Below are 21777 nucleotides of genomic sequence, written 5' to 3'. Positions count from 1 at the left end.
ATGTACAGATGCCCTAGTTGCGCATTAAAGGATTGTGTTCTTACATGTGACAAATTCATAATTTCAACTGCTCAGATAACTGAAATTGTGGACACAGGTTCACCGCCACAAATTTAACGTTTCAAAGGTTTAATGAGAAGAAAGTTCTTCGCGATTTAACAAAACAGTTACATTTGGAAATTTCATTACGATTCGTAAAGATAATTTTTATCTCTTCATAAATGAATTCGTTCGTTCTAAAAAGGACGGTTTGGAACCTTTAGAATAAAGCCACGGATGTGAATCGAAAGCTGCCTGCCGATGTATCACCTACCAAAGCCGCTGATCGAATGACGATGCGCAGCAAAAGGCATGGCAGCCAAAACCATATCGTTCGCTGGTTCAACATCAATAATATATGTCATGTCGCATATCAAAAACATCAGCATTCGAGGAAATAGCGATAGTTTTTTTTTTATAATGGTTTGAACCCTCTCCCCCTCTGGAAGGAGGGGCTGCCATACAAATGAAAACAAATTTCTGCATAATTTATTTTTATTAGCCATCGTATACCGTTGGAAAGCAGCACAGCAATATCTAATAGACTGCAACTCCCTGCCTTACTTCCTTTTTGTAACCTAAGTGAAATGCTGGTTGCTGCACAAGGGCTGCTTTTTAAAATATATAACCTTCATTATTGCTGTCATTTTGTCGCTTTCCAAATTGCACATTGCCACTTGCTAAACTTTCTGCTAAGCAAAAATATTCTGAGTAAATTCTTTTAAACGGAAATTTATATATCATCAAAATTCTTAATTGTGGTGCGTATCTACCGCTGTTGTAACTTGCAAAACGTACAAAACATACAGGAAATATCTAAGAATTTTGTGTATATATAGTTTAATAACAAATATACTACTAGTTACTTAATTACTAGTTCTGCGAAAATTTACTGACGAAAAACGTATGTTCGAATCTCGTCTTAAAAACTCCGAAGAAAAACCGGGAATCACTTTCTAATTCTTACAAAATTTTTGAAGTATTTACTTGTTTATGAAATCATAATCTTTCAGTGATGGAAATGTTGTTTCCGAATAATACCCAAAAAATTAAATCCCGATCGCGCAGCATTTTGAGAACCTGTGTCAACTCCGTTCTAAAAGAATTTGCTTTGTAAACAAACAAACATTATACTATTTTTCTGAAATCATGTAATGCTTGTACGGGCAGGATGTTAGCTTTTTCTGTGTAAAGTAGAGTTCTGGAAAAGTATATGGCAACTTACATACGGATCTTAAACCTCGAATTTGGTGAACAACCAGTCTCTGAACGACTGTTTGAGGTGCAGATCCCCATACACTAATTAAATATTGAAGTTTAGAGTGTATATGGGCGTAATAAATATTCAAGAGAATTTTAGTAAGTACGAAATACGATAATTTACGGAGCAGGCCAAAAACCGGAGATCAGCATTTAGCTGTGTGTGAACGCCAGGATAAAGTTTCATCTATAATTAACCCAAGATACTTGTATTCAGTAACCTGCTTGAGTGGAACATGTCCCAGAGTCAGGTGTACATTAGTAGAAACTGAATTTTCTGGTGATTTAAATACAATCACTTTTTACTTACTTATGTGTCCATTTTCGCCGGTCCGGCAGAACAAAGGGATGAAATCAGAGATCTCCACTGCTGACGGTTACCCGCCATGGCTTTTACCTGTCGCCAGGACAGGTTCTCGTCTACAGCCCGGATGTCGATGGTTAAGCTGCGTTGCCATGAGCCTTTGGGTCTACCTCTTCTACGCTGTCCTTGTGGATTCCAGTCGAGTGCTTCTCTGCAGATCTCGTTCGCTCCTTTCCTCAAGGTGTGTCCGATCCACTTCCATCTACGTTATACAATCACGTTGGTCTTTTCAATGTTCATAGACAATACGTTTTACTTGAAACAGTCATCAAGAATTGTAAGCTTGAGTAGACGGCACATCCTTACCGGTATAAAAGCATGCTGTGTCATCGGCAAATAATCTTAGTTTACCTTTTAAAGGAAGTTTCCCCATATTGATATACAGTAATATAGTAAAGGGCCTAAACCACTGCCCTGACGTACACCTGCTGTAATTGACCTCAAGGTACTACGTTCATTACATACCTCAACAAATTTAAATCTTCAACCTAGGTAACTTTTAATAAGATTTCCCGCTTGACCTCTTATTGCTAATAGTTCGAGTTTGGATAGAAGTATGAATAGTTTGGATAGAAGAAGTTTTTTTTAGTCAGTACAAGTTGTAGGGAAAAACAAGTCAAAACATTCCCTTACACGACACTTTAGTGAAAAACAGGATCGACGTTCGATCTTCTGACTTTTTCAACCTGCACAGCAAGCATACTTTCTAGAAAGTTTCTGGCCGAACTAACATTTTGATTGTAATACAAAATCTTTGAGTAAAATTGGGCAAATCAGGCTTTTAGATTATGTTGTATTAGAATAAAACTGTTCAGATACCTTTTCCTAAAATTCTTCTACTTTCCCTACCATTGAATCTCAAATTAGAGAGAGTTTGTTGGAGCAGGATATGACCGATTTTGTTTTCGGTCCATAAAACCTAATCAGAATGCTTTAATTATGATTGTTATAACATCATTGGAAAGGTATTTCTATTGTCTATACAGAAAAAATTGCAAAATATTTGATTTTGGAAAAATAAGAAATTTAAGGTCATTTTCATGAATGTCCTCAAAATTCGCGTAAAAATATGTTGCTGCAGGTTGAAAAATTTTTACTTTTTTTACAATAATGAAAATAAAACTCATTTGATTAGTTAATATGGTATTTTTCGAACATCTAGCATTAAATTTAGATCCATTTCTTTCGAAAGTAATGGCTAAGACAATACAGGAGCGGCCAGTAATGGAGTCAATATTGATTTGACCATCAACTCAGTATAAAGCATAAAAATGTACAACACATTGCAAAAATTTTTCAGCTTAAATAGTAGTTTACAATCATAACAAATGAAAAAAAGAACGTTGAAAAAAATTTCGTCTCGCAACACAATACCTTCCCATTCAACTATAAATCATCTGGAATAATAGTGTTGTGCAAAATAAATTCTTCGTTTTTTCTGATCAAGTGACGATTCGCACTTTTGCCCCACTAGCGGGGTCCGAAGTCCGAAGTTTGATTCCATGCAATTAGCACAGCAGTAGCTAACAAAACCATAACATCTTCAATCTGCGGTATGTTTTGGTAAGGAATATTCTCAATTTGCACCTTTTCTATTTTCCGCTGGCGTATTGCAGCCTCCGTCAGATCGAAACTTTACCAAACCTTTTTTTTTGTTTCACCAGCGAATATACACTGTTTTCCTTTGTCCTTTGCCAGCATTTGTAGATCACACAATCTTCAGCAGAGGTTCCATTTCTAGTATCTGTAATATAGTGCCTAAAACTGTATATAATTACCTATGCATTTTTGCCTCGTCCATGAGTCGCACTTTTGCCCTGTCCGTGAATCGTACTTTTGCCCCACTAGACGCTTGATGGTGTTTGATCGAATTTAAGAAAAGCGAAACATATTTTGTAAATTCCTCTCACCGCATTTTCAAGAGAGATATGTGAGTGACGTAAAACGCTGCTACAATTTTTCAACAAGTACTATCCTACTGTTGATATCGTATTTGACGTATAACGAAATATTACATCAAAATCGTTCTAAAATAACTTTTGCCCATAATTCAGCAACCATACTTTGTAAAGGAAAATTGTTTACGATAGATTCAAACTATCAAAGTTGTCACCAATCCATGCCAATGTAGTTAATTTACATGGGATCTGTACTGCACTTTTGCCCCTCCTTACTCTATAAGTAAATAGTCTTTGATGTTGTCTCCCAGTTGGCCTCGAGGTATGATGCTGGCCTAATAAGCCAGTCGACGTATGCTCGAATCTCGACTGGGAGAGGCTGTTAGAGTCCATAGGATCGTAGCAACTGGTCTGTACAATTTTCCTGTACTCTAAGAGCTGGCTGCGAAGTCTGTCGTATAAAAATAGAGGGTCAAGTTTTGATAACGGAATGTAGCAGCTAGGCTTTGTTTTTTTATTTGGAAATTTCATTGTGCCTGCATCTATGCTAGCTAAACAGCTGAAATTGTTCAGAAATACCGTATGGCGCGTTATAAAACGGTATAAGGAAACATATTGATGACAATTCGGAAGCCGCAAGCTAATCATCGGAGTGGAACTACCTTATTCTTATTCTTATTCTTATTAATACCATCACAGCCACAATAAAGGATTCCTGGAAATAATTTTTATTATTCTATTCATCATTCTATTCATATTTTTATCATTCTATTCTATTCATTAATTCTATTCATAGAAATACCTCAAATTATTTTCTTGTCTGTATTAACATTTGCAAAATATCAAAGATATATTACAAATGTTTAATCGGCCAGGCCAACTGTGAAGTATTGCCGCAAAGACGATTATGCGAAATGCTTGCAGTCACAGCCTGCTTTTCTAATCATCGGAGTGGAACTACCGACCGGAAACTGCGTGATAAGATTTTGAAGACCATCAAGAGGAATCCCAATCTGTAGGATCATGATTTGGCCAGAAACTTCGGTGATGTCCATAGTACCGTGAGGAGAATTCGACTCCGGGAAAGAATCAAGTCGTATCGAGCTAGCAAACAGCCAAACCGAACCATAAAACAGAATAGTGTGGCCAAAATCCGTGCTCAAAAGCTAACCAAGTTCGACGGGTGTCTTCTGACGGACAATGAAACCTATGTCAAAGCTGACTTCGGGCAAATGCCAGGTCAAAAATTTTACTTGGCAACGGCTCGGGGGAACTGTACCAAAAGGAGTGTCCCCAAAAACGAATTTGCCGTTCATTCGATCCCACTACCATCCCGTAATGTTTTGGCCAGATTTGGCAAGCTGTCATTACAGCAAAGTCGTTTCTCGTAAATTGAGACCCCTTCCCTCTTTAGGAGGGGAATTATGACCCCTCCCTCCTTTAAGTGAGGGGCTCTCATATAAATGAAATACAAATTGTTGCATAACTCAAGAGCTAATCAATCAAAAGGAACCAAATTTGGCATGTGAAGGTTTTTGGAAGCAAGAATTTTTTCAATGGTGAATTAGGACCTCTCCCCTCTTTAGGAGGGGAATTAGGACCCCCTCCACTTCAAGAGGGGGGCTCCCGTACAAATGAAATACAAATTTCCTTTTAACCCGAGAACTAATCAAGCAAATTGAACCAAATTAGTCATTAACAAGACCACCAAAAACTGTCAATAGTAACACTAGGTGATTCAGGGCGAGACGGCCGCAGGTCGCGAGTGTTGCCGGCGACCCGCCGTCGGCAGCGCCGGCCACTGCGCGAGGGTACCCTAATTTATAACCAACCCGCAGAGATCACATCTATCTAGGTTTATTTATTTTCTAGGTCTACTGACCTCTATTACTATCTTTCAATTGGGTCGGAACGAGCCACAGCGAGTAAGGAGAGGATTACCCCTGCGAAATGGTACTTTCCACGAAAAGATTGGTCGTGAAATAGTTCTTATGATGGTTAGAGACCCCTCCCCCCACTAAGAGGGGAAACCCATACAAATCTATACCTATAAAAGGAATTTCTGTCTGCCCGTATGTTCCTTATAGAATCGAAAACTACTGAACCGATCGGAGTGAAAATTTGCATATAGGGGTTTTTGGGTCCAGGGAAGGTTCTTATGATGGTTAGAGACACCTCCCCTTACTAATAGGGGGGCTGCCATACAAATGAAACACAAATTTCTGCATAACTCGAGAACTAATCAAGCAAATGGCACAAAATTTGACATGTGGGTGTTTTTGGAGACAAGAAATTTTTCTATGGTGAATTGAAGATGCAAGAATTTTTTCTATGATAAATTAGGACCGCTCCCCACTTTAGGAGAGGGGGGCTCCTATACAAATGAAATACAAATTTCCTCATAACTCGGGAACTAATCAAATGTAACCAAATTTAGCATGTGGGTGTTTTATAGGCAACTAGCTGACCCGACAAACTTCGTATTGTCACAAATTAACCTGTGTTATACATAAATCATGAATCTCGGATGATCTTTGTCACAATCTCGAGTTTTGCAAGCCCCCCAGTGGGCGGCGCTTCCGACGGCGGGTCACCGGCAACACTCGCGACCGTCTCGTCCTGAATGATCTAGTGTTACTACAGATAGTTTTTGTGGTCTTGTATTGACTAATGTTTTATGGAAGAGTCTCGAATTTCTCGAGTTCGATTAGTTTTTGAATTTCGCAAAAAATTCTGTTTTATTTGTATGAGAGTCCATATCCCCCTACCGCAGGGGTGAGAGGTCTCTAACTATCGTAAAATAAATTCAAGACTCCAAAATCTCCCACATGCCAAATTTGGTTCCATTTGCTTGATTAGTTCTCAAGTTATAAGGAAATTTGAATTTCATTTGTATGGGAGCTCCCCTCTTAAAAGGGGAAGGGGTCTCAATTCACCATAGAAAAAAATTTTGCGTCCAAAACCACTTACATGTCAAATTTGGTTCCATTTGCTTGAATAGTTCTCGAGTTATGAGGAAATTTGTTTTTCATTTGTATAGGAGCCCCTCCCCTCTTAAAGTGGGGAAATTCATAGAAAATATACCATAGAAAATATTCTTGTCTACAAAAACACCCACATGATAAATTTGGTTCCATTTGCTTGATTAGTTCTAGAGTTATGAGGAAATTTGTATTTCGTTTGTATGAGAGCCCCCCTTCTTATAAAGGTAAGGGGTCCTAATTCATCATAGAAAAAATGGTTGCCTCCAAAAACACCCACATGCCAAATATGGTTCCATTTGCTTGATTAGTTCTCGAATTATGTGGAAATTTGTATTTCATTTGTGTAGAAGCACCCCCTCTTAAAGTTGGGAGGGGTCCTAATTCACCATAGAAAATATTTTTGCCTCCAGAAACCTCAACATGCCAAATTTGGTTCTATTTGCTTGATTAGTTCTCGAGTTATGAGGAAATTTGAATTTCATTTGTATAGGAGCCCCCCTCCTAAATTGGGTAGGGGTCCCAATTCATCATAGAAAAAATTTTTGTCTCCAAAAACACCCACGTGCCAAATTTGGTTCCATTTACTTGATTAGTTCTCGAGTTATGAGGAAATTTGTATTTCGTTTGTATAGGAGCCCCCCCTCTTAAAGTTGAGAGGGGTCCTAATTCACCATAGAAAATATTCTTGCCCTCAAAAACTTTCACATGCCTAATTTGGTTTCATTTGCTTGATTAGCTCTCGAGTTATGAGGAAATTTGTATTTCATTTGTATAGGAGCCCCCCCTCCTAAGGTGAGGAGGAGTCCCAGTTCATCATAGAAAAAATTTTTGTCTCCAAAAACACCCACGTGTCAAATTTGGTTCCATTTGCTTGATTAGTTCTCGAGTTATGAGGAAATTTGTATTTCGTTTGTATAGGAGCCCCCCCTCTTAAAGTGGGGAGGGGTTCTAATTCACCATAGAAAATATTCATGCCCTAGAAAACTTTCACATGCCAAATTTGGTTCCATTTGCTTGATTAATTCTCGAGTTATGAGGAAATTTGTCCCCCTTTTAAAGAGGAGAGGAGTTATAATTCCCCTTATAAAGAGGGGAGGGGTCTCAATTTACCATAGAATAAATTCTTGTCACCGAAAACACCCACATGCCAATTTTTGTTCTATTTGCTTGATTAGTTCTCGAGTTATGCAGAAATTTGTGTTTCATTTGTATGGGAGCCCCCCCTCTTAGTGGGGGCAGGGGTTTCTAACCATCACTAAAACCTTTCCTGGCCCCAAAAAACCTCTACATGCATATTTTCATGCCGATTGGTTCCGTAGTTTTCGATTCTATAAGGAACATACGGACAGACAGACAGACAGAAATCCTTCTTTATAGGTATAGATTTTTTTTCTATGGTGAATTGAGACCCCTCCTCTCTTTAGGAGGGGAATTATGACCCATCCTGCTTCAATAGTGGAGAGGGCTCCTATACTAATGAAATACAAATATCCTCATAACTAGCGAACTAAATGGAACCAAATTTGGCATGTGGGTTTTGAAGGCAGGAATTTTTTTTATGATGGTTTGAGACACCTCACCCCTGTGGTAGGGGGACTCTCATACAAATAAAACAGAATTTTTTGCGTAACTCAAAAACTAATCGAACTCGAGAACTTTTAGACTCTTTCATAAAACATTAGTCAATAACAAGACCACCAAAAACTATCAATAGTAACATTAGATGATTCAGTGCGAGACGGTCACAGACCGCAAGTGTTGCTGGCGACCTGTCGTCGGAAGCGCCGGTCACTACGGGAAAAAGTCAGGAATTTGGTGAACATTGCTATAAATTGCAATGAATCGGGAATTCATGAAAGATGTTCAAGTTGAATTCCTTGATAGAATCTGAGAGACTTGTGGACACCCCTGCAATTCTGAGACACACGAATCTTTACACCTCGAATGAAATCTTCGTACCAGGAATTTCTTCCACATGCAGAGACGAACTGAAAACACCGTCTGTAACTGTGAGCGTATGGCACTCTCTGTATCAGCTTTTTCGTAATAGTGGTGCGTGGAGTGTACAGCATTCCAGTTGCTTTCAGGGTACGTCGCAAGACTTGATCCCTTTGTTCTGCTGAACCACAAGCCAATGGATGAACACATCAGAAATTAAGTCACCAGTAACAAGATAAAAACGGGTAATATTACAATAATTCAAAATATTGGACGCAGTGGTTTAGTTCCGCAACAGAAGAAGAGAGCTCCATTTATTGCTAACCGTCTCTTTCCAGTTGGCCTCGTGGTTATTAAAAAAAATTTAATACTCCTTTCCGCACGTATAACAATTTTTATTCAATAACAATTTTGTATAATTTAAGCGCTTTATATTTTTACCTTAAAGTAGTCAGCTTTGATCTGTAGATTTTTTACGAGAACGAGAGACGTTTGAAATCAAAAAACGGGTAGCAAAAAGCAAACTTGTTGCACGGTGCCCACCCGCTTATAAGCAAGTGATCGTTTGCTTGTGAGATCTTATGTGTCATTAGTGAAATGCCAGTGTCATGTCATATCGTCAGTGATTTGGCCTCCTAATGTTTTGTTTTGTTTGATAGACTTTGTGGCCAACTGTTAGTGTGTAAAAAAATTGATAGATTCGATCATACGACGACTGGCTTATTTGATCAGTATCGTACCACGATACCCCAACTGGGCGGAGACGGTTAGCAATAAATAGAGCTTTCTTCTTCTGTTGCGGGGCTGATCCACTGCGTCCAGTATTTTGAATTATTGTAATATTCCCCGTTTTTACCTTGTTGCTGATGACTTAATTACTGATGTGTTCATGTCCTTTGGCTAGCGGTTCGGCAGAACAAAGGTATCAAGTCTGGTTGGTGGACGGTTATCTGCCATCTGCCACGTGTCGCCAGGTTAGGTTCCAATAATAATCTGAATACAGTATGCAAGACCACGCCGTCAGTAGCTTGTAGATCTGCTTTCTCTGTTCTCCTATTGAGTGTCTTCCTGCCGATTTCGTTTGCCCCTCTTCTCAAAATATATCAGATCCTTCTCCACTTACGCTTCCGAATCTCTGTTTCTATGTGGCGATATTGACGATAGAGTTCCTAATTGGAATTCCAAGTGTGAGACCACGAATCCTGAATGATGCAGAACGAAGACCTGCAGTTGCCTCCACCAACACGGACCACGTCTTGCAGGCAATCGAACGAATTTCACGTTTAAATTGAAAATTCGTATTAGGATCGGTACGGTACGGTACGGTCTTTAGACATTACCCTTCTATATCAACAGACTTCGCAGCCGGCTGTTAGAGTACAGGAAAATTACGGGGCCAGTGTAACAATCCTACTGACTCTATCTAGCAAGCACCGTCTAGCCGAGATTCGAGCATACGACGACTGGCTTGTTGAACCAGCATCGTACCTCGAAGCTAACTGGGCGGCAAAGTCAAAAGACTCCAGGGTAAAATTAAAGCATTATTTGCTAAAATCCAATTTTCCAAAATCTAACGCGCATTTGGAGCGCTCATCTATAGTTTTGCTACGATGTTTTTTCACTTAGCAACCTAGCAATGTATATGGAATAACACAATTAAAGGAACATCAAACTTAATGAAGGAAACCTTAGCGCAACTGTTGGTACAATATAATTGAATCGGAAAATTCATTTTTTCTTTATAAAGCTTCTCGTACAACGAAAGCAATTGTCTTGCCTTGTGACAAATACCTTGTATTTGATAAATTTATATCCCACAAGCATTAATTGAAGCATATACCTCAATAAACAAGCAAAATGAAGGTATATTGTGCTTAGTGGCGCAACTAATGGGTCATCTACCCTACATATTTTTTACACTCTTCTTTCCAAGCCGGTTAGCGAATGGCGTTCATTGATCGATGTGCAGTATTTCGTGCACACTAAGGTTGAATGTTGAATGTCTACTTTGACAAGCGAATGGACGTGCGTTCGAATCAGTAGAATCAGGGCATTCGATATCAATTGATTTAAACATGTGTTTATTCTCAGGCCTCTTATTATCCTTCCTTCGTGTTGAATTCTATATTACCCCGGTGAACCCTTGACAGTGCAAAATATCACTTTTATAGTTAAATGTCAGTTCCCCTAGGGCAGCGGTTCCCAAATGGGGATTCACCAAAAATTTAATTCGCTGTAGAATGGTATAGGAAATTTTGCCAGGGGGTTCGCGAACCAAACCAAAAAAGGCTGGGAAACCGCTGCACTAAAGGGTGTCCCACATTAAATTGCACTAGACAACAAAATAAAACGCATTATCATTAGTAAGCCTTTGGCATATTTGTTTCATTCAACTTCAATACGATAACCGTATACTCGCACCTTATGCTTAACTCCACTCAAAAAGTTTTGTACAACCTAGGAGCAGCTTCATCTGTACGGAAATCCACTTTTTCTTCATGTCTTCCTCAGACTTCACCTCTTTGGGATGCTTCCGTAGTGCCTGCTTCATAATAGCTTAATATTTTTCGATCGACCTTGGTTCCGGTGCGTTAGAGGTGTTCAAGTCCTTGGGTACGAAAGTGACTCCGTTGGCTTCGTACCACTCCAATACATCCTTTCAATATTGGCACGAAGGTAGATCCGGTCAGTAGATCGTAGGGCCCTCGTGTTGCTTCAACAGAGGAAGCAAATGCTTCTGTAGACACTCCTTGAGGTAGATCTGCCCGTTTACAGTCCCGGTAGTCAAAACGGCGCACTCTGTCACATGGGGCCCTATTCTCACAATCACCCCACCTAAATTTTTCAGGTGAGGTGACAATTTGCGATTCTCACAGTCACCTAGGTGACCCCGCTCACCTGGGTGACTGTACAAATCAAACGGGGAGCCGTCAGGTAAGGTGAGGTGACTGTGAGAATAGGGCGCGTGAAAGAAGTGAGGTGAGGTGAAGTGACTGTGAGAATAGGGCCCATGATGTATTTCTTGGCCAAATCATGTATTTCTTGGTAAACTATGAAAGTTTCTGCATCCTTCCTGTATCCGGAACATTAAATTTGTGCTGGGCGGTAAAGTACAGTCGCCCCGGAAGCTGCCGGAAGTCCGCCTTGACGAAAGTCTCATCGTTCATGATGAGAGAGGTGCTGGTTCATGATGAGAGAGGTAATTTTCCAGGTGCTTGCGCAAAATGAATTCGCGACGTTGCTTTTCGGGTGACGCCATTTTTTCCAATTTTCGAAAAACTGGCCGCGATAAAAATAGACTGTAAACAATGCATTCTCAACTACTTCTACTCATAATTTGAAGAGAAAATAACCAATGGGTAATTTTCTACAGCGTTTCTTCCGTGGTGCAATTTGATGTGGGACACCCTTTAGAGGACAGTACTGTTATAAGGAACGAGATATGTAAAGTAGCGTAAACATTTCAAAAAAGGTAAATCTAATCGCACCAGTTCGCATAAAAAAATATAAACTTATCGCTCATTCCATGCCAAAGAAAAAGTAAAGAAATGTAAGTTTCGGCAAACAGCAAACACCCTGGCGAAAACACAATAGATACCCTGTACTGTACGCAGTGATGAGTCAGCACAAGAAAGAGGTGAATTCATATAGCGTTAAAACTTAAGCGAAAGCTTTTGTGTTTGTTTAACCTTGAGTATCGAGAAAAAGTACTTTTTACAAGTTACAAGTTTTACAAAAGTTACATTTTTGACGTAGGACTACGTCTTACGGCAAGTTTTGAGATAGGGTGTCATTCCAAAAAATCGAAAAATGCGAGCGTCACGAAAAATGAAAGGTTTTGAGCGCTAATAGCTCGGCGGTTTTCCGATCGATTTTCAATATTCTTACACCAATCGATCGGAAAATCTTCTAAGAATTGACCCCAATAAAGAAAAGTGTGGATTCTTGATGTTGAACTATTGAAAAATTGAAAATAATGAATCTATGTTTCAGTGGCGACTCGTGGTGGTTTAGCTTACCTGTTCAACCAGCGAAAAATACAAATTAATACGCAGCTTTTTTATTATCGAAATTCTATATTTTATTCATAAAACAAACATTAGGTGTATTCACGTAGCGCTTGCTATGTTGCGTAAACGGCGTATTTCGTGTATATGCTGCCGCAATTCGCATAGCAGTTCCGGTTTCTATGGAAGCGGCAGAGTAGCGGCAGTATAAATATGCAATACTCCGTATACGCAACATAACAAGCGCTACGGGAATACCCCTATTATTTAAATAACAACGGAATACGGCGGTTTACTTTACCAGCAAATCCGTCTCTGAATTTTAACTACGAACCTAAGACTTTCCGTTCAATTTACCTATTGAACCAAATTCAAGAATAACCACCACACGCACCACAAGCAATATGCGTAAGTTGTTCAATGCTAAAGATGAACGAGTTAATGAGAAAATTTTGCGAATAATGCATGCCATCCCCTTCGTACCAATACATTGTCCTGGTGCTAATCTCTAAAGCAACGTTCAAGCGTCGTATTGAAGGTTTTGCTCATTAGTTTCGTAACTCGATAAAATGGAATCAAAGCGCAGGCCATAGGAATATGGGGTAGTAAGTTGTTCAATGCTGAAGATGAACGAGTAATGAGACAATAATGCGCCCGCGCCTTCGAGTAAAAGCTGTTTCACATTCTCTTTTTATCTCCTTCGTACCCAGAATCAACACCAGGAATAATGTGTTGGTATATGCTTGTGCATTGAGATCAAAGCAACGTTCAAACGTCGTGTTGAACGGTTTACTCAGCAGCTTCGTAAACTAAACTAATAATTTACCGAATTATTCGTATTGCATGTGCGTCGGTTCAAACGAAATCATGAACTAGTGATGAAAAAAAATTTTGTCGGGTTGAATTTTGTTGCCTGTCCTATGAACAGGTTGAACATGCGGACGAGTCGCCACTGCTATGTTTTACCAGAATTCTCGCTTCGTGATTGGTTGGAAGATTCTTTACGATGATCTAAACCTATACCAATTTGATATCTGTGCTTGGGAAGTAAGCCAAAACAAGTGACCAAGTTTCCTCATTTCAACAAGATTTCTTAACACCGCGGTTCAACCTAGACCATTTTGATGTCCTTGCTTGGGAAGTACGCCAGAGAGAGTAACAAAGCCCCCTCGTGCCAACAGATTTCTTACAAACGCGATTAAACCTAGTCCAATTTGATGTCTGTGTTAAGGAAGTGTGCCAGAAAAAATGACACAAGTTCGTTGCCCCAACAGATCGCAAATTCTTTACTGCGAGACGATTAAACCTAGGCGAATTTGATATCTGTGTTGGAAAAATGTACTACAGCTGTAGTGTTCGGTTACAATATGACTCTGTAGGAATACGCATGCTTGCCGTTTCAGTAGAAGTGTAGTGGAAAGATGTGCTGTTGATAAAATAGGATTGAATTGGTATAAACTCCCTTCAACGTGGGAAACCATGGATAATAAAAACAATCTTTAATTTCAGTAAGGTAGCAGGAAAGCAATAGTTTGTGTTCTTGATTTTGTTAAATTGTTTTCAAATGCACAATCTTTTGAGAATTGAACGTATGCAATGTTACTACTTTGATAAATGTTACATACAACGTATGTAGCATGTATATATGTTGCATATAGCATGTATACATGAAGAATCGAATGATTACAAGCATGAATACATGCCACTATCACTACAAAGAGACTTACGTAGTCCTGCGTCACCTATATATGCGGTCGTGTCTTGTACCCAACCCCTCTGATTTTTGTCCCCCCCCCCCTTGGAAAAAATCGGGGAGTAAAAAAAATTTTATGATATACGTCAATTTTTTATAAAATCTTGCCGGTAGGCTCTGCAGCTAAAAAAAACTCGAGAAATTAGGGTACGGGTGGAGTTAACGCTTCTAAGAAAAAAAAACTTATTTTTTATTTTTTTCCGTCCGACCCACCACCCCTCCCCCCAGTGGTCCTACACCTGTAGGCCAAAAACTTTATAAAATATACACAAGTCGAAATTTGCCATGATTTTACTGCATTCCGATTTTGAAACTTGACCTTACGTCAGATTTCACAGTCAGTTGTAAGAGTACAGGACAATTGCGGGGTTAGTTTTGTCAACTGGGATGAATATATTAAATATGTGTGTGCGTTTGTGCGTGCGTCCGTAACCCGCTTATCGGCAGCGTTTTATGCAAAAAAAGACCTGCATCAGTTAGGTAAAAAGTTTATTTCATTAAATACAAATAATTTTAATCCTGGAGATGCGAGGTGATAGCTCTATTGTTCATCCAACGATCCATTTCTAGAATGTCCCGATAGGCACGAACATTCTGAGTTCGCGCCTTCATAAACCATAAGCCTCGCATGAATACTTTTACGTATCCACGTCTATTCTGGCACGTACTTATTTAGTTTAACATAGTTGTGAGAATTTTTAATTGATTGTACACGTTGCTTTTATAGTGCCTAATTTGAAATAAGCAGCATACAATGCTTGAAAAAGTTGTCTTCCAAATTCATACAGTTTAAGGAGATGGACATATTCAATATTTCAAAATTCGTTAAGAAATTTATTGTTCAATGCAATAATGACAATAGTTTCCAGAGTTTATCTGAGGGTAAATTGTTTTTCTTATTATCATATAGTTGTGACATCTAAGCTCATTATTTTTAAATTCACAAAACGTAAGGGAAATGGTAAACTAATTTTTGGTACCGTTATCGACAATGCAAAATGAATCAACGTTGCGGATAATCGAATCCGACCTGTAATCGTAATTCTTAAATTGAATGCACGTTGATAGTGTGATAATGAGTCGATTAGGCATTACTACTACGTCACGACGCGCAAAATTAAAGCAATATGGCAAACTAGCAATGGTGTAGTTTTGGCGTAGGCCAACTTTTTTTGGAAAAACTGTCTTCGTGACGCTGTACTCTTTGGCAAAAGGGTTTCATCACCACGCATACAGGCGCAGAATAGTTTTTTTTTCTGTCGCGATGCTATTAAATGGATGCAAAAAATACGACGGAGCCTATGCCGAGAAGAACCGCGATGAGACAGCCGCTGAAGCGCCACCACTAAAGCACGGCTAAAGTGGAAATGGCAGTAAAAGCCGTATGACATGACTCTCGACTGCCCCAGCTCCAGCTCCAGCTCACAGCACTCAACTTCATCGTATAGTGAACAACGCGAAGGAAACCCCCGTTCCCACCACCATTTAAAACCGTCAGGCGAACGGGAAGTCTAGCTGTGGGGCTGTTGCAATTGCTGTTGATGTTCCTTTTTTTTCATATGAAACACCACCGTGAGGCGCTGGTCAATGGATGTGAGGAGTGAGAAGTTCCATTGCCTATTCCTACACGACCGTCGAGAATAGGGTACCTCCTGTACATCGTATAGAGTATAGAAGAGTGCGATGTATTAGTGTACAAAGCTGATCATGAAGGTCGGCTGATTGGGCGCATCGGTCGCGACTCGCGAGACTAGTACGTTTCCGCGAAGCTGCTTCTAGAGGAAACCCCCGCTGGTCGGTGCATCTGTCCGTACGGGGTGGAAATTAAAAAAAAAAGGAAATGAGCCATTAATGCACAGAATCAAACAGGATTAGATGCAGTCAAATATGACACCACCCAATAAAATTCAACCAAAAAAATTCTGATTCGTGCTCCAAAGTGATAGTAGTGGTAGTTCCGGTTTGAGAAATTTATAGTGTTTTGGTGTAAACCATACCAACACATAACAAACATAACACTCTACGAATCGTACTAACTTGCGCAAGTCGTTAGAGGGTTACATACAAGCATCAGAATTGTGTTTTCTGTTTTGCATTATCAATGTCCGTCAGTCACACATAAGTATCAGTTTTGTAATTCAAGAATACAACGAAAGTGCCTTGATCGTACCTAGTTTACTACGTACCCACAGTAATGAATTACTACAGTACATCTTCGCTAATCTATTCCTTTTGGCAGACAATGCATGGTTTGCTGATAATAATGATACATTTCTTATGAATAAGCTTCTGCATCAAGTTTATTTTACTATCTGCTCGTTATTTCTATAATGCCGATTAGTAGCATTGATTACGTTTAGCCTATATTCACGAAACCAAATTTTCCTGTCAATATGTTAAGATTAGTCTATTCTATAAATACGTGCCGCATTTTAATCAGTTTTTCTTTCATATTTGGTTTTAGAATGGCGGCCGATAGCGACGGTGATTTACAGAATAAAAATAACAGCAGCAGCACGCTGAAGGCCGTTGTCATTTGTGAGGGAAACCTCCAGGATCCTGACTTTCAAACCAGACTAGATGGTCTGGTCGCGAAACTAACCAAGCTGGTAGAAGAACCTGCCCACAACGGGAAACTTACTGTGGATAAGGTATGAACATTTTAAATAGTTAGGACCACATTGTGCGGTTGCTTAATTTTGTTTTTTTATTTTTCATTTCGTAGGTTGAACCATGGAACAGCGTACGTGTCACTTTGTCCATTCCCAAGGATGCAGCGGTGAAGCTGCGCAAGCTAGCTGCCGAAGGGAACAGTGCTCTTCGGGCGCTTGGCATACTGTCCGTGCAGTTGGAGGGCGACACAGTGTTGTCTCTCCGGTTGGTGGGACAAGAAATCGTACTAAGAACGGGTAAGTACCTCTGCGAGTTTGAAATCAGGTTAAGTCTTTTTTTTGTCGTCCAGTGTTCATAAGGAGTTTGTCCGAGTACAGAATACATCAAAGTAATGTTTATTTGACTGGATTTGAATGCTCTGTCTTGCCATGTTCTATTGTTTAATTGTAGGTGTTTATAAATTATTATTAGTTGTATTCTCCTTCTACGTAAAGTGGTTAATTGCAGGTAAAATCTGTGGAAATAAATCAATTATTTTGAACCATTTGTTTTGTCCTTTCCCAAAAAATTTTCATTACTTTCCCCTACCGTCCCTCCATCAGTTTTAAAACCATCGTTTCAAAAAATATTAATATTAATGCCTGACCTCATTTCAAGGTCAATGACTAAAACACGAGTTTGGTCAATTTCATAGGAACGGAGCCTTTCTCCGAAGACTCGCGCTGAGAAACGCGAACTAACACGCTTACGGACGAACAACGTCACACGCAGTACCTTGCAAGCAGGGATACCACATATAATTCTGTGTATTTTGTTGGAAAAATCCAATGTGGATTATGGCCATCTGTACAGCGCGGAAAAATATGTGCAAAAATCTGTACAATGTAAAACAATGAGAGTGAAAGAGACGGACAGTCGTTTTGCTGACTATTTCCGTTACTTTTACTCTCATGTAAAAGCTAAGAAATCTGTTTAATCTGTGTAATTGGCGAAAATCTGTATTCTGTGCATACAGATTCTGTACAGGCGATTTCTTTCAAATATCTGTTAAACACAGAATAATCTGTGCATGTGGCAACCCTGCCTGCAAGTCGTAAGGGCCTGCATAGTGTCGTCGTCCTGAAAGTAAAAACAAGTTAGATTAAAACTTCTTGGTCGGTGGTTTCTACAGTTAACGGAGGATGAGGCACAATCTGTGTGTTTAAAAATAACCCAAAAACCAGATACGTCGCTACATTAATAAGGGGGGTTGTGCAGACTTCTTTTGTCCAGCGCCTCTATAGTTCAAAGGTACACGGGTACCAGCGAGCCACACGCCCTGGCAGGTGTTATGGGTTCAAATCCGATTATAATCTCTGGTTATAGCTTGGTTTGACCCATGCACCTTCCAGCATTGGACAAAATATAGGAGTCACAACGACATCTTGTTAAGCGTAGCTATCTATCACCCCCCCCCCCCCCTTCCTTTCCACCCTTTCCCCTCCTTCCCCAAAAAAATTTCATTACTTTCCCCTATCGTAAGACCATCATTTCAAAAAATATTAAGTATTTTCAACCATTTGTTTTGGTCAAACCCAACGAATAAATATGGTTGACCGCATTTCAAGGTCAAGACTAAAACCTCGAGGCTGGTTTATTTTCATAGGAACGGAGCTTTTCTCCGAAAACCCGCGCTGAGAATCGCGTCTAACACGCTTATAAATGAATAACGTCACGCGCAGTACCTTGCAAGTCGTAAGGGCCTGCACAGTGTCGTCGTCCTGAAAGTAAAAACAAGTTAGATTAAAACTTCTCGGTCGGTGGTTTCTACAGTTGACGGAGGAAGAGGCACAATTTGTGTGTCTAAAAATAACCCAAAACCAGATACGTCGCTTATTAATAAGGGGGGTTGTGCAGTTTCTTTTTGTCCAGCGCCTCTATGGTTCAAAGGTACATGTACCAGTTGTGGGTTCGAATTCGGTTATAATCTCTGATTATAGCTTGGTTCGACCCATGCACCTTCCAGCATTGGACAAAAGGTAGGAGTCGCAACGACAACTTGCTAAGCGTAGCTACCTATCCCCCTCCCCCCCCCCTTACCTTTCCACTCTTTCCCATCCATTTTCCAAATAAATTTTCATTACTTCTACTGTCCCTTCATCAATTGTAGTACCACCGTTTCCAAAAAAATATTAATAAATATGTTTGACCGCATTTCAAGGTCAAGACTAAAACCTCCAGGTTGGTCTAAAATGGACATGCTTTGGTGGCAAAATAAATATAAAAACTACAGTTAACATACAGTTGGGTACAGTTTACAGTTGGTAAATTATCTATTTTACCTCCAAATTGTTTTCAAGTGTGTTTTATAAACAAATATTTGCCATTTTAGACAGATCCACAGGATATCGATAAGCAAACAACACTAGATGATACCAATAGTTGAAATATAATTTGTTAAATTATAAACTGTATACTGCTTGTGGAGAATACCATCGGCCTCAAATTTTAACAAATATTTTTGACTTTTTCAATTTTTTTCACATTAGGGGAAACAAGGGAGACTTGATCCCCATTTTGTTTTATGTATATTTCTCAAAAGTCCACTAGAACAAAACCCTGGGTTTTCAATTTTGCGACAGTTTACAATACAGCTTACTGCCTACAATTTATCAGTTAGTGATACGTAGCGCTAATCAAAAGATATGGGATATTTTGGAAAGTACAGAAAATTGTACATATTCAAAATATGCGGGAGACTTGATCCCCAGTTTAGGCACAATTGATCCATTTGCAAATATATATTTTTAAAACTCAACTTTCATTTGGAAGTTTTATTAAAATAGGCCTAGTTCATGTAGTATCATTATTTAGTGTACAACAGCTTAATTCAAAAATATAAAAAGTATTTAGAAATCGTTAAGTCCATCGATCTGTAAAAGTATAGCTTTGGACATATTTTATAATCTGCGACGAGAACTTTTTCGTTGGGTTTGAATTTTTGAAGCATTATATTTTTCCTGTTTAATAATCAGAGCAGCCTCCAGCTTCAATTTCGTTAGTGCATCTGTAAGGATGTGTATCTCCTCGTTTTCCTACTCTTCGCATATTTTTACGTGGCGATGCCTTTGGAAATGGTTTTATATCTACAGGTGTTTAGATAATTGTATTGTTCGGAATCATCGGGTACCAATGATTAATAGAATTCTTCAAAGAAGATGAGTTGTTTTGTTTAGATAAATACTTCCGTCCGAGCGGTCTTTCTTCTTCCTTGTAAAATGCACGGGTTGCTCCTCCATAGTCCGGTTGCTAAATGATCTTTTCAGAAGCATTTTTTCGTTTTCTCACATATCGCTTAAGTGTCATTACATTCAAGTTGAACATTTTTGCAGTCGTTCTGACCGGATCTCCGGACTATTCGTGATTTTTACATGACGAATGTTTACGATATGAAGAATTGTTCACTTTATTATTTACGACATAACGGATTCCAAGCTCTTCCGTTCCTAATAAAAGGATCAAGTGTCACTGAAATTATGTGGATCAAGTGTACCTGTCGTAGTAAGTTTTACTGAAAATTAATTTTGTAAAATATATACAAGTTTTATTGCAAAATGTATATAGTATCAATGAATACACATGTTTAGCTAATTTTTTGTTTGAAAAGCAATTAAAAAATTTCAAGACAGTTCTCCGTAGCCAAAAAGTTGGACATCACTAAAAAAAGAAGTATAGAGAATTATTCCGTTGCAAATCTTATTATATTATATTTTCCTTGCAATGTAAAAATTTATTACATTTTTGTTTTGCAATTTTGTTACTTGAATGAAATGTACAACTTTATTTTTTTCTGCATAAAAAAAACATTGTATTTACTGAGAAACAATGAATGGATCAAGTGTCCCAAGGGATCAAGTCTACCTGATCTCCCCTACACAGCTTATGATCAGCACACATTGTCTTAAACAGCTTAAAATGCTCCTAGTCTGGTTCATTAAACCTCCCCTGTTAATTTTACTTATGATTCCCCTCTACAGAGGTTAAAGTGATAGCAGGCGACCCACTAACCAGCCGCAGGCTGAAAGTTTCTAAAATAAAGAATAAAAAACAATGGCCGGTGTTTGTCTCAACATTATTTTGATGGATTATTAGTTCTGTCACAATGCGGCTCTCTACTTCCGGGTACCGAATTTCTCATTGATGACATCTACAATGGAGTTCCTCGTTGGATATCTAGCTGTCAGGCCCCCAGGCACGAATGCTATATCGCAGGCAGCGATTAATGAATGCCTGAAATTTTAGCGTTGTTTCCGCTGAGACGCACAACGTCTAGCAATACGGATTTATCATTTGAAAATTCGGGTTTCGGTATGTAAAATAATTTGGTTTGAATGCTATATATTTCACAGACCTGCAAATGCATTCCCCCCATCAGGCCTACCAATATATTGAAAGGTTTCCACCTGCTCAACCAGGTATCCCGCTACTGTGAAATTGGCGGGATTGTCAGTGTTCACTACCATAAACTAAGTCTGCTACATTGACTGTAAGGCCAAATAGCCAGCTTCAGTACGTCCCAGGTAACCAATAAGCATTAGTATAAGCAGTAAATCAATCGTTTATTAGCATCCCTGGCGTTTTATATTGCAGGTTGCTGTTTATCAGCCTTCTGACTGCATAATTTAATTGTTGTAAATTGGCATCCACAATTCTATTTAAATTTTTCTTGTCGGTAACAAGCTGCAAATAAGCATTATCAGCACTATAAGAGGGTTGGCAGTAAAGTAGTCGCTTATTTTGCCAAAATAGCATTTAAGTAGCATTTAGGGAAAATTAAATGCTTATTGGCTTGCATTTAAATTGCATTAGAAATGCTTATTGGTTACCTGGGGTCGTGCAAACAAGACAATGTCGTCGGCTAGGTCGACGTCATTAAGCTGCT

At 39.1% G+C, this 21777-nt stretch overlaps 1 protein-coding gene across 4 annotated transcripts in view; it reads left to right on the top strand.

Moving 5' to 3' along the window:
* Positions 1-21777, top strand: part of LOC128744571 (serine-rich adhesin for platelets) — a 48854-nt gene that overhangs the window by 3029 nt on the left and 24048 nt on the right. For 3 of the 4 annotated variants that reach the window (XM_053841679.1, XM_053841676.1, XM_053841677.1), the window contains exons 2-3: positions 16708-16894; positions 16969-17152. In XM_053841679.1, coding sequence (XP_053697654.1) covers positions 16709-16894; positions 16969-17152 — 370 coding nt within the window. In that variant the 5' untranslated portion in view covers position 16708. Of the gene's footprint in view, positions 1-15708; positions 15889-16707; positions 16895-16968; positions 17153-21777 lie in introns of those variants that run through there. The other variant, XM_053841678.1, reaches the window with a different exon arrangement.

Source organism: Sabethes cyaneus, chromosome 3, assembly GCF_943734655.1.
Source record: "Sabethes cyaneus chromosome 3, idSabCyanKW18_F2, whole genome shotgun sequence".
Taxonomy (NCBI): domain Eukaryota; kingdom Metazoa; phylum Arthropoda; class Insecta; order Diptera; family Culicidae; genus Sabethes; species Sabethes cyaneus.
The sequence above is the reverse complement of the archived record's forward strand: the minus strand, read 5'-3'. Positions and strand labels throughout refer to the sequence as shown.